General features: G+C 49.5%; 1 protein-coding gene across 2 annotated transcripts; it reads right to left on the bottom strand.

The window, feature by feature from the left end:
* Nucleotides 1-734: 734 nt before the first annotated feature.
* Nucleotides 735-7,346, bottom strand: EOMES (eomesodermin). Of its 2 annotated transcripts, none has more exons than XM_036886154.2 (6): nt 6,070-7,346; nt 4,872-5,026; nt 4,109-4,230; nt 3,507-3,665; nt 3,362-3,423; nt 735-2,594 (listed from the first exon to the last, which is right to left on the bottom strand). In XM_036886154.2, exons 1-6 carry the CDS (start codon nt 6,954-6,956, stop codon nt 1,856-1,858), a joined length of 2,124 nt encoding a protein of 707 aa, XP_036742049.1. In that variant the 5' UTR covers nt 6,957-7,346; the 3' UTR covers nt 735-1,855. The 2 variants fall into 2 exon arrangements, with proteins under 2 accessions (XP_036742049.1, XP_036742050.1); XM_036886155.2 differs by having other exon boundaries at nt 735-2,537.
* Between the last annotated feature and the right edge of the window lie 6,324 nt (nt 7,347-13,670).

Genomic DNA, 13,670 nt, shown 5'->3' with positions numbered 1-13,670 from the left:
CCTCTGTTTGCGGAGTGGCAGTGCAAGGGCCGAGCGGAATCCTCATTTTTAAGTGTCGCGCCCGCCCCCAGCCCGCGCCGCAGCCCGAGTTCCCTGGGGGGAGTTCGGCTACCCGCAAAGCGCCCGGCCCAGCAGCTGCCGAGGCGGGCAGCCTGCCTCGGGCGAGTACGCCCGAGAGCTCCGCGTCGAAGAAAGCCGCAGGTTGGAGCTGAAGCCGAGCTGTGGGCGGTTCGCTTCCCGCCGCGCCTTGGGGACCCGGAATTCGTGGGCGCTCAAAGCGCCGCGGGGGTTCCCGGGGAGCCCACAAGGGCCCAGGGAGGGTGGCCCCACGTAAGCCTAGGAAAGCGCCCGGAGCACTAAGTGGGCTCGGGCCAGGCGGTGGCTGGGACTGGTCACAACGCGCAGGGGGTGGAGGTTTTCCAGGGTCTGCTTAAAACCGGTGTGTGCAACATTACCTCTTTGCAGCGCCCCTAACCCCAGGTCCCATACCCATTGTCCAGACTTCTCAGTGGGACGAGGAACTAACCCCATTCACCTTCAAGTAAAAAGAAGACAAACAAAAGCATCCCCACCCCCTCATGATTAGTGTCCGCTTAGAAATTCTAGAGCCTTAAAAGAGGGGCTCGGGAGTGGGATTGGAGGCAGTGGTCACGATGAAGGGTGGAGGAGGAATAAGAACAAGATCTTTAAAACAAAGATTAAAACCCATAGTACAGAAGACAGCGCTATGCCTGTTCCCTTAATGAACCACATTTATTAAAAATGATTAAGACTCTACATAAAAATCCGTATCTCTAAAAAGCCTCTAGGAGCTGTGGCATCAGGGTTAGTTTCTTCACATTACCAAGTTGAGTAGTGGGGGTGGGGCAGGAAGAGGGGGAAATAGGAGTTTTCTTAAACACATTTCAAGTTAGTACAGAGTAGATGAATACATTCTGAACTATCTAAGAAGTAAACAGAATATTCCCAAATATCCTGGGGATGATGGGAGAAACAATCCCGCAGCTCCTGCAGCTGTTGTCAGGTGATTTGCAAATTCTTTACAAAGCCAAAGCACCGATTTTACATAATCTCAGACACCTAGGCAGACTATTTGTACAATATATGCCACATGATTCTACAGTTTATCTAAGCACACACAACTGTACCCTTGAAAATTCTGTTTTGTTTTTTGGTGACTCCCTCCACGCCCTCTCCTGAGTCCTGTGAGCACCCCAGCACACAGCAGAGGCCTAGCAAGTGAGGTGATCCTGAACTAGGGGCAAACATGGCTTGTTTCAAAAGTCTGGGAGGAATCCAAGTCAGGTAAAGCCAGTACCTTCACACAAGTTTCTCTTGCCTCCCAGGCCTAATGTCTTTTGTCCCTAGGAGAAGGTAACAGCAAATAGTCCCCTGTTGAAGCTTAAGCCCCAGCCCTTCTCTTCCAGAAACAAAATACCTTACCACTCTGGGTTTCTATTTGCTAACAGATTTACAAATAGAAAAGAGAACCAAAGCTTTCAACTCATTTGATAAGAGCCTAGGTACTCAATCTTCCCAGCCCTATGCTCGGAATGTTTAGTATCTCCAATAAATAAATCCAGACCCTTCAATAACCTTAACATTTTAAAACACTTTCAAGTCCTCCATTAACTTTATTTAAAAAAGAAAAAATATTGCTGGGCTCGTTTCAGCTACCTGCAGCAATCAAAAAGCTTTGGCACCTTCTTTTAGGGAATTGCACAAAACAGGATGCATCAAGGTGGAAGGCAAACATCTTTTTGGCAACCTAGGCAAAGAAGACAACAACAACAAAAAAACCCACCAAGTCCGTCTGCAAAAAGTTAGCTCATTTTTACGAGATTAAAATAACTCGTTAGGGGGTTGTGTAAAAAGCATAATAACCCCCCATGCCTTTCGAGGTGTCTTTGCTGTACTCTTCAGCATTAATGTCCTCACACTTGATGGAAGGAGAATTTTCATTACTAGAGTTGCTAGGAGAGAGCCGCCTTCGCTTACAAGCACTGGTGTATACCCCCGAATCATTGGAATCGAGAGACTTGATGGAAGGGGGTGTTTCTATCCAAGAAGAGCTGATTTCTTCTTTGACTTTCTCCTTAGAGAGCTGATCTTCAGAGAACACAGGCGGGCTTGTTCTGGAGGTCCATGGGAGTCCAGCTGCCATCTTCCTCTGATAAGAACCTCGACCTCCCCACCCTGCCATTGCAGGGAAAGTTGGGTCAGGATAGTACCCCAGGGCGTGGGATGTCTGGAGGGGCAAGGATTTAATACCATATGGGAGCAGGGTGCTGGGAGTATATTCAGACTCATAGGAACCGATGTCTAGTTTGTTGGTCCCAGGTTGCTGGACAGGTGTGACAAGCCACCGCTGGGGAGGGTTGGCCACCTCTTCGCTCTGTTGGGGTGAAAGGAGGCCGTTGGTCTGTGGCACGGTTCTCTCACCATTATAATATCGGGCTTGAGGTAAAGTGTTGACAAAGGGCTCCGGGAAGAAGGACTGAACTCCGTACCGACCTCCAGGGACAATCTGATGGGATCTAGGAGAATCCGTGGGAGATGGAGTTAACCTGTCATTTTCTGAAGCGGTGTACATGCTACAATATAAAGAGAAACACTTAAAAAAAAAACCCTACTGTTGTCCCCAAACAAACCTCCTCCCAGAGATGAAAAGGGCTTGCATACTAGGCTCTGTCCTGGGAGCACTGGCCTGTAGGAATGGAGGAGGGACAGCAGTAGGAGATGCATATGCCCGTTTGAGCTGGACTCTCAGCTCATCAGGAAAAATCTTCCACCAGGAAACAAAAGGTTTCCTCTAAGGCATTTAACTATAGGAAATCCACCTTTGCAAATCCTGGAACTTGAAGAACTCAGAGCAACTCTCCCTTGACTGTGATGTAAGGAATGCAGGCTGGGGTGTTAGAATCCCAGATTTAAAAGGCATTTGCAGGGTTCTGTTGTTTGATGTTGTGAAAATGCCATCCTCTTAGTTTCAGGTTTTTCTTATGTAAAAACAAATATAGACGGGGAGCAATGTTACCTGCTCCTGAGAGGATAAAAAAGTTGTATCAATTGAAAAGGAAGGTATATAAATGCAGATTATGAAAATTTCAAATCTCCACTCAAATGTTAAAAAAAAAAAACTCCTCATTTTTAAGCCCTTAACATTTCTATAGAAACTAACAAAACCCTTCTGTGAAAATTCTAAAGCAAGATTAGTCAAGGCAAAAAATATGCAAAAACAAAAATAGGTAAAAATCCCAAACTTGAAAGCTCTTCCAAAAATGTTTTCCCAAGAAAGTGTCTGATTATGTATGTCCTGTTTGAAGATGACCATGCAAATAGGAATAAAACCTGCACTTACGAATCATAGTTGTCCCTGAAGCCTTTTGCAAAGGGGTTATGATCAATCTTGAGTTGAGTTATCTAGAGAGGGGAGAAAAATAGTTGTTGAGTGCTTTATCACACAGGATAGCTTTAGAGATTCGTGGGATGTCTCAGACACTCACATCTGTGTTTTGGTAGGCAGTCACCGCAATGAACTGAGTTTCTGAGAAGGTAAAAGTCTGAGTCTTCGACGGCTCGTTCAAATCCTCTACACCATCCTCTGTAACTTCAACAATGTGCAGCCGTGGTTGGTACTTGTGTAAAGACTGTAAGACTATCATCTGGAAATGGTACAAAAAGAGTTGCCAAATCTAAAATGCCTCTTAGAAGCAAGACAAAAGTCAGTTTTGACAAATTGTATATTTTGGGATGGGACTGTTGCTTGCTTCCCACAAAAACCTTTTACTAGTGCCATTTTTAAAGCTCTTGTCATTTCCATTTTTGAAACTGAAAACATAGCTGGGTATACGTGTACAACAAATGCTCTTTCCTCTTGCTTTCCTAAGTCCCCAAAAGATTTCTGTCTTTCTGTTTCCAACAGTCAGTCAGTTCACTGTTTATGAAATCCAGTAAGAAAGTGACAATGAGGAAGGTCAAAAGAAAAGTTAGAAATAGGTGAGCAAGCAGGTGACAACTGCAAATAATATGAATACAGTGAAGAGGATGGAAACTCATCAGAAAGGAGATCTCTAGCCAGAAGACACCCCCTCCTCGGCCACGCTACCTGGGTGTTGTTGTTATTTGCGCCTTTGTTATTGGTGAGCTTTAATTTCCCAAAGGATATCTCCTGTCTCATCCAGTGGGAACCGGTATTAGGAGACTCAGGATGAACATACATTTTGTTGCCTAAGAGAAAATGAAACAAAACACAAAACCCAACATGTGGAGCTGCTTACAAATGGAGATGGAAGAGGATGTCTGTTACCTATGGGCAAGATTTAAGAGGAGATTTAACAGCACAAATCTCCCCAAGGCTGGCTGCCTAAGAAGACCAGGGGAGATCAAACACACACCACTGACATCCCTCCCAGGGCCCTTCTGTGTCCAGCCTTCCTTGGACAAGGCACTCAATACTACTTCAACATATGAAGATGGAGTCAACAGGAGATGCCTCTTGAAAGTCAGTTTGGGGCCTTCTGAAGCTTGAAGGGTGGCTGGAGTTTTGAAGGGCAGACTCAACCTTTGTGGGGGGTGCTTTCTCAAGTAAGATTTAGAAAACCAGGAGCTTTTGCCACCTGTGGGTCCTCAAACATAAAGATTGGTGGGGGCGGGGGTGGGGTGGAGTAGGGTCTTAGTTAAAGTTGTCTGTATTGGTAGTTAAGAAATCTGACTTAGCAATTCTTGGCCTCAAACAGTCAACACAAAGAGACTTGCACCAACACATCTAGGCCCCAGAGGGGGGTGGGAAGAGTGCCAGATCTGAATACGAGTTGTCTTGAGAAAAGCTTCCCGCCCGCTCCTCCCTGCCCGGCCTCCTCTCTCCTCACCCTGCATGTTATTGTCGGCTTTGCCGCAGGTCACCCACTTGCCCCCCTGGAAGCGCCAATGGTTGGGGTCCGCCAGCACCACCTCTACGAACACATTGTAGTGGGCGGTGGGATTGAGTCCGTTTATGTTGAAGCTCAAGAAAGGAAACATGCGCCTGTGCAAGGGAACAGAACCAGGATAAGCGATTTCAAGCGGGATGCCTGAAAGCAGGCCCATCTTCAGCCAGGTTCGCGGACACTTGGGCGTAGGGTTGGGGAACGACATTTAGAAGTTCACAGTTGAACAAAGTGCCCCGTACTATGTAAAATGTTTTGAGTCGGTAATTCTTGGAACATCTGTTTTCCTGAGTAATTTGCCCCAGAGTCAGTATTTCCCAAACTCACATGTTTCTGGGCCCTCTCCCACTCAAATTCTTGGCCCTTCCGATGCCCATTATTATTTTTTCTTCCAGTATGCTTAAAAATCATTACTTTATATACATAGAAGTAACAGGGCATAAGATGAAATTGTTCTTGTCAAAATAAAAAAAATTAAATTTTACTGGTAAGGCACCTAAGTCTCCTCTGAGCGCCCCTCTCCTAGCACCCACTCTGCGCTTTCCCCCGAAGAAACCACTGTTGGCAGTTGGATGTGCATTAGAACTTCATCGCACCCCAGCGCCAGCCGGATCTGGCTCCAAGGCCTGCCTAACCAACTCCCCGGACTGACCCTCCGATGCCGGCGCTCTGGTCCTCACACCTGTATCCCGGAGGCACCCCACGGAGCCCCTGGCGCCTAAAACTGCGGGAGCCCATCCTCTGCCCTCAGGGCGCCAACCCTTGCGCCTTCCCCCATCCGCGGCTCCTCACTGGCAAGCAGGGACCAGCGTACGTCAAGCGGGCGGATCTAGTAAATACGTGTTTGAGGACAAACCCCAATCTCCCTTTTCGTCTCCTCCAGGTCTGTCCAGGTGAGGGTGAAGGGAGGGGACATGGGAAGCCGCCTAGCATTAGCACCTTGCCCAAACCGCCCGTGCGCGGACTGGGAGGGACTCCAGCTCAGAGATACGGGTCTGCACTTGGCTGCGCGCGGAAAAACACTCTCCATGCAAAGCGCGGAAACAGGGGGCAAACAGCTTGTTCACCCAGTCTTCCCCAGGACCACACATGCACTCTTCACCCCGCGCCCCGTGACACCCCCGCCCCGCGCTGCGCTCACCTGCCCTGTTTCGTAATGATCATCTCGGTTTGGTGGCGGTGGAATTTGAGCCACAGAGGACGGTTGCACAAGTAGACGTGGGCACGGAAGCCGGAACCAGGAACCCCCAAGCCCCCCAGTCCTCCGCAAGAGCCCGCGGCTGCAGCCCCAGGGTACGGCCCATAGAGCGGAGCCCCCTGGCTGTACTGATAGGCACCTGGGCCGCCTCCCCCACCGCCGCTGCCGCCTGCGCCACTGCTCGCGCCAGCTCCCGGGCCGAACTGCGCCCTCCCGGGTGGGCACACAGCCGCGGGGAAGCCGCCGGGGGGCAGCATGGAGCCGTAGGGGTAGCGTGCTCCATTGGGAGCCGGGTACACAGATCCGTGGGGCGCCGCGGCCGCCGACTGGTACGGGAAGAGCGAGCACGGTGCGGCCAGCTCGGAGCCCTGAGGCCCGGGGGACTGGAGATAGTAGCGCTCCGAGCTCAGGCTGTCCATGGAGTAGCGCGCCGTGGCGGCGGCGGCGGCGGCGGCGGCGGCGGCCGCTGCCGCAGCAGCGGCGGAGGGCAACTCCTCCTCCCCGCAGGGGGAGCCCTTGCGGCCGTCCGGGGGCCCTTGCTTGGCCACCGCCGCAGCGCTGGCGAAGGCGTCCCCGGCGTCGGCGTCACTGAGCATGGCCGTGGGGCCCCCCGCGCTGGAGGCCGCGGGTTCTCCGCTGCCTGTCTCGCACGAGAGACTGCCTGAGAACTTCTTGGGCGCTTTGTCTAAGTCCAGCCTCTGAGGCGAGGGGGCCGCCCCGGGGAGGTGGCCGGCGCTCCCACCGCCGCCGCCTCGCGCACTGTCCAGCGGGTAGAAGTGCGCGCCTGGCAGGTTCACCGAGCTCACCAGGAGCTGCTCGCCTAACTGCATGCTTTGCAGAGCGCAGACGGCAGCTGGTGGCTTCCTCTCCTCCCGCGGCCTGATTATAAAGGCAGGATGGGGGAGCCAGCGCCCTCTTCCGAGGGGAAGGTAACTTCCCCTTCCTCCCGTGCCGGGGCTACCCACCTGGCCACACGCGGGTGGCTAAGGCGCGCCCCCGCGCCCCCTGAACCCAGCGTCCTTCCTGCAAGAAGAGCGCAGTGAGCTGAAGGCAGGAGGTGGAAACTGACCAAGAAGCACTCTCCCTGTCCTTTCCGGTCCTTGTGTCTCTGGACCTCCACCCTCCTTCCACACTCACACCCAGGAAGAGGAGGACTTAGATCTCAGTCCGCATCCACCCACCAGCGCCAGCCTTTCTGTCCTCGACTGCCAAACTATCGGTCAAGTTGACCACTTGAAAACTTGCAGGCTGTCATTGACAGCTTTATATATGTGCTGCCAGGGAGGGGCTTCGCGGCCCTGCAGGTCCGGGACCTTCCTATTGGCTGATGGAGGTGACACTAATTCAATTAGGCATTTACTAATTGGATCAAGTCGCCTGCGACTTTTCCTTTAGTCTGATTTTTTTTTTTTGATTCCTTCCTGCTGTGAGAATCACTCCTGGGGTCTGTATTTCCCTAGAGTTTGGGGGACAGTATTTGGGGCCTCCATAGCGGAGTCCACCTTGGTCACAGAAGACGCGTCAGCGCTCTGAGCATGCGACGCCGGGGTGGGTGCAGTTTTCGGAGGCGGGGAGGGGAGAAAGGCTCTGCAAGGCACGGTCCCTGAAGGTGGGGATCCTGAGCGAGGTGGAGAGAGGCTCAGGCGAAGTCTCTTTCCTCATCAGGGACGGTAACTTCAGGCACACGTTCCTCCCGAAGGGGGAGGACTCCCTGGCCTGCAGCACACAGGAACCACTTTTCTCGGTCCCGCGCTTTCGGTCCCACGCTTTTAACCCCCTGAAAAGGGTCTGTGGAGAGGAATCTTGCGCTAGGCTTTTAGAATCCGAGGACCGCACGAGCACATTGCCCTTCTTGAGGACCGAAGCCCTCAGTGTATGAATCAGAAGCCCCTACGGGGTGGAATACAGGGCCAACCCTCCAACAAACCTGCTTTTAGGAGGCAACCACTTGTACTCCCCACAATTTAAAAACCTCTCCCCTCGGCTTCCCCGAGTCCCGGTCCCCACAGTCTCTCACATCTTCAGTGGGTCCTGACACCGGGAAACAAAGGTCCCCCAGCCGCTGGCGGTTAAGATTTCCCGGCGCCTCTCCTCTGCGGCGCAACATAGAAGGTAGAATAATTAGTGAAATAATCAGTTTGATATTGAATTAAGCCCTTTGGCCCCAGCTGCCTATTTCTTCCCTGCGTTTCCGCAGACAGTAGTCAAGAGTGCTGCCGTCATATTGTATTGTTTGTTATTACAGAAAAGAGGGCACGTTTCGTTGCGGATAAGGAGAAGCCTGAATATTCGCTGTTAGTAAGCAATTACAGACGAGGCTTGTAATCTCTCCGGGAGCGCATTTTCCGGCTGAGATGTTGGGACTCTGCTTCCCCAACCGAACGCGATCACACGGGAAACTCTTCGCTCCCAGCAGATGAGGCGGCCGCGGGATTTGTGGAGCGCGCACACGCCGATGCACAGCCAGCTCGAAGCTTTCCAACCTAGGTTCAAAACACCCCAGCACGCACACCCGCGCATCTGGCTTAGAGAGCGAGGCGGTCCTTAATGCCCTCGGAAGCTACAGGGCGTTGCCAGTTTTCCGCGGTGGTGGAAACCGGGAGCGCGTGGAGTTCTTCAGGGTCAAGGCTCAGTCGGGGGGCAGGCAGCTAATTAAGCCAGGGGGCCTGCCGGGGCCGCTGAGGTCCTGGGAGGAGCAGACCTCTGCAAAGCCGGCTCAGAGCGCGCTCAGCCCAGCGCCCCTGGCATTTAACTCCACCATTTGGTTCAGGGATGGCACGGCTCTCTGTTCTAGTCACCGCAGCGTCCACTCCCACCTCCCGGCTTGTGTTTTAGTTTGACCCAGGGAAGTCTTGCAGAATTCAATTTTTCAAGTACTTTGTGCTTTTGATGACTTCGTGATTTTCAAAGTGGAGATCCCGTGAGGGGGAGGCGAGAGCAAGGAAAGTAAGGGACGGCGCGTCTTGGACAACTTGGAGACTCATTCCCGAGCTAAGGGATCCTGGTTACCACTCATGGGGTCCTCCAGATTAGCCTTGACCTGATTGCAGGATATTTGAGGACAAAGTAGGGATGAGACCCAATCTCACATTATCTGGGGATAGGGTGGTTGGGGTAGATGGCAAATTTGCGGTTTTTCATGGCAAGAACGCGGGTCTGGGTGTCCCTTCATAAAGCTTTCGGGGCGGCCAGGGAAGCGCTTTGCCTGGCAAAGTGCCATCGCAGGCAACAGGCATCGTTCCGACCCACTCTGGCGCAAATAACGAGGGCCAGCTGTCCCCCGCTCCACATCAGAGAGGGCTGATTTTATGCCAGCCCCAGAGCAAGCTCTTGAAAACGCGTATTTTCATTCTGAGAGCAACTAATTATTAAATATATGCACGGTATGTGTAATCAGGATTAGTGTTGATTCTTGGGACAGGGAATTGGAGTTAACATTTCCCCACCAACCCAATATATCTACTATTCTACCCAAACTTCAACACATTTTATAGACAGAGAAACAGAGAGATTCCAAGAGAATCCAAATTCAGGCTCCACAAAACTGCTCTGGGACCTAGACATTTTGAGACATGGAAAACACTACATAACTTGTATTACATTTATAAATATATATACATATATACTACAAATTCCTTTTTAGAATGTAATGAAAAGTAGTGTTCAACCAAAGATGATATTTTTTTTCTGACTGCATGAAGAAATCTCATTGTAATGGTTCTTCTGTATTAATTAACCAATTACCTTATTACTATCATCACATATGGAATATAGTGGTTTAAGTGCCTGGAGTTTTAGAAAAGCAAATCTGTGGTTTCCTACTTGGAATGGATTTTACTTTTGCTGGCTCACATTTACTTATAACCAGGGAAAGAGACATCAACGTTATTTTCACGTGTCCCAGCTGCTCTTTAAAATCCAAGCACTCTTTTCCAGAAGTAGGAGCAGAAAAGAAAGCTAAGGCAGTGGCTGCAGTGAACATGTCAGGCAGCACCCTCCTTAGATTGGGTGGGCAAATAACAGCCTTCCAGGCTGTTTGCTGTTTGATTTCAATTACACCCCAAGCTTCATGAAATCCAAATGAGACATTTATTGAAAGGTGCCTGGTTTTATATGGCTCAACTGACAGTGGATTGGACTACCTTGAACAAAAACATCAACACTGGGGGGGAAACGTGGAGTCCTTGTGGAGCCCCAGACCAAAATGCCTGCTGGATTAACTCAAATCTTGCGCCTTGCAGCCTGAGATGGAGCAAGCAGGACCTTTTGAAGGCTGCAGGGAAGCCAAGGCCGAGCCTGTGTGTGAACTCATTAAAGGTGTTATGCTCTATTGTCTTAAACACTAATAGCAACTTCATGCCACCCTCTCGTCCTGATCACACAAAGTTATTGCCAACCTGGCCAGGTGACCTCAATCCCTTTCTCCCCCTTAAAGGTAACCACTATCAGCGCACTCATATAAAAGCAAGACTGAGAAGCATTTGACTGTAATAGGACTATTACAGATGAAATACATATACACAGGTATGAATAAGTTACAGGGCTGAGTATAGATGAATGAGATGATATATGGCTTACTCCCCCTCCCTCCCCGTCGCCCTCCACACACAACCAAGGGGGCCCATATAAATGTCCCAATAAATTCTATTATTTTCACCCCCCACTAAAAATGTGTTATCAAAACACTGTCCGTGTTATTCAAACACTTTGTAAATTCTGAGCAGACTTGCTGCCGGTTCTCCGTTTAACCCTACGAAAACATTCCAACATTAACCGGTCACCAGCGCTCCGCCTGGACTCTGGGAAAACGTCAATGGGTTTTTTGTGGTGAGTTGGTTCTTTTACTATTTATCTATGGCCTTTTCTTTGTTGATGTTACATTTTATTTTACCATCTCAGGTTCACTCTTTGGCCCTTTGTTCTCCGAGGGCCAGATCTACCACCTCCTAGCTGTGCTTTCTGAAGGGGGAGGGAGCTTTGAGCACATAAGGTTGTTCCTGCTTCACTTTTTTTTTAAAAAGAAAATGTCCCAAAAGATAAAACATTTCAGCAAGGAAAAGTAGCGTTGATTCTGCTGACAATAGCAAGATACTACCACCAACGCAGTTTCACTTTTACAGGAATTTATGTTTCCTCATGATGCTCAAATAAGCTGATCACTTGTTTGAAAAACAATCACCAGGTCCACAGATGTGTGGGGCAAAGCGTTATATTAAACCCACTGTATTTTTTTTTCAAACAAAAATGACCAGTTTAAAATGTTAGCTATCTTTGTATATTTAGATTGCTAAGTGCAATTGTAGTTCACTGTTAAAATATGAGCAGGTCAGGGTAATCCTGGAATGAAAGTAAATCAAAACACCAAAAGTTGCTTGTCACAAAAAATAAATGATCCTTTCTTAAATAGTGAATCAAGAATATTTTTTCTAAAGTATTTTTTTCAATTGCAAATGAATTCCTGGATTTAACTGCTATTTTATCATATTTATAGAAGTATACAGATTCACATAAATAACAAGAAAAGCCACATGAGGCAAAGTAAGTAAAGTAAAAGGCTCTCAAAAATAAATTATGGGAATGTTTGGCTAATTATTGCTACATTAAAATAAGAAAGAGTTATACAGGGCTCCACATGTCTTGCTTACTTTTACATTTTGAAAGGCCTAGCACTTAGTAGGTCTCACTTGTTAATTGAAAGAAAAAGGTTACTAAATGTGTAAACCCAGAACAGTTAAAATAGCTCAGGGACAATGTCAGGTCTCAGGCTGTGTAACCATGAAAACTAAAGTGAAAATGCTTTTTTCTCCTAAAAGGAAAGGAAAACACAGATCTTCCTAAATTAATGGACCTGGCAATTTAGACTTTTAGGATTTAAAAAGTCTTTTTGCTAGACCTTTTCTAACCCAGAGTTCTTACTTTACTGCATAGCTTTTCTTGTGTATTTCAATGCTGACGTTCTTCCACAGGAAAATAGAAAAGTTCCTGGTGGAATTTCAGTACAGCTGTTAATGAGAGCCACTGTCTCCTAGCCAAGGAGGAATATTATCCTGAACATAATCTCTTGCACATCACTAACAGAATTGGCAGCACCTATGGAAATTAATCATTCAACAGTAGGCATCTGTATGGTACAGGTGCAGCAGTATGTCTACACAACAGGTGGGCAGAATCCATTCCTGTTGACCAAGGCTTCAATATGACAGCAGCAGCTGGACTCTGCATCCAAGCCCTGTGTGACAAGTGGGGAGAGGGGAAGTCTGGCTTGGGAAGTTACTCAGCAAAAAATATTAAGCCCCTAAGATAACCAGGGGAGAAAGAGTCAGAGGGAAGGAGGAAGAAGGAAGGACTACAGGATAGAGCAACCAGAGATCATCCCTTAAACTTCTCTCTTCTCAGACACCTGTGACAGAAGTGGAAGGTTGGATGCAGAATTCTGTGTATCTGTGGCTCTACCTTTCCCTAACTTTGTGAGTCTAGGCAAGGTCCTTAATCGCTGTCCCCAATTCCCAGTTTTAATAATAACCTACAGAATGTAAAGCAGTTCGAACAGCACCTGGCCCAGAGGCAGGTCTAAAGCTTTCCTATTATTCCCCTTCACACTTAACAACCAGCTCACTTTTTAGCCTTTCTCGCTATTGGGGCTAAATGAGGATGCATCAACCTCAGACTTTCTCCTCCAGAGATTCCCAGTCTGATGGGGGGAGGGAGGCCAGGAGCAAACAGGCCAAAGGCCCTGTGAACAAGAGGTAGGAAGCCGGAATGAGTCCGTCAGAACCTGAGAGGAGTGTCCCCAGTTGGTGTATCAGCCTCTATTCCCTAGAACCGGGGGACATCTACGGCCTCCCCGCGAGCGCCGCTGGAGAGGCGCACTTCAAAGGCAGGCGCGCGGGCGCCCGCCCCGGTGCGCCTTCCGCCCCCTCCAGGCCCGCATTAGCATTCTGTTTTTCCCAGGCTTCCTCGTCCTCCTGACCCCTGCCGGGATTTTGCCGTTCCGGCCGATTACTTGTCAAAGAAAGAAAGTAAGGTATTTAGCTCAGGTTTTGTTCTCCGCCTACTTGGTTAAACGCCCGTGCACGACGGAGTTCAGTGAATAATCGGAAGCCTCCCGCTGGGCGCGCTCTCCAGGACAAGGCACCCCAAACCGGGGGTCCCCAAAAAGGACGCCATCCGGATCCACCGTGAGGGGCCTCGCGGCCCAGCGGCGCCACCTGCAGTTGCGAGGACAGAGGCTGAGCAAGACCAGCCAGGCGGGCTGCTGTCGAGGGAAGTCTGGGGGAGGTCCCGAGGCCAAGTGTGCCTGGGCTACTGAATCCCTTCTCCCACAGGTGATGGGGGTCCCCAGGAAAGGAGTTTCCAGGGGAAGCAAAGGGCAGTCGGGCCCATTCCTCCATCCTTTGGGACTGACTTTCTCACCAATAGAGTTTATCTTCGAATACACAGCCAAAGGAAGGAAAGGATCAAAGAAACTGCCGCTGACCATAGGCCACACTCTTTGCTGTATCTGTACGATTTTTTAAAAATAAGCAGCACCTTAAATGTTATTA

This window comes from Manis pentadactyla, chromosome 14, assembly GCF_030020395.1.
Source record: "Manis pentadactyla isolate mManPen7 chromosome 14, mManPen7.hap1, whole genome shotgun sequence".
NCBI lineage: Eukaryota > Metazoa > Chordata > Mammalia > Pholidota > Manidae > Manis > Manis pentadactyla.
Note: the sequence above shows the minus strand (reverse complement) of the source record. Positions and strands in the feature narration are given on the sequence as shown.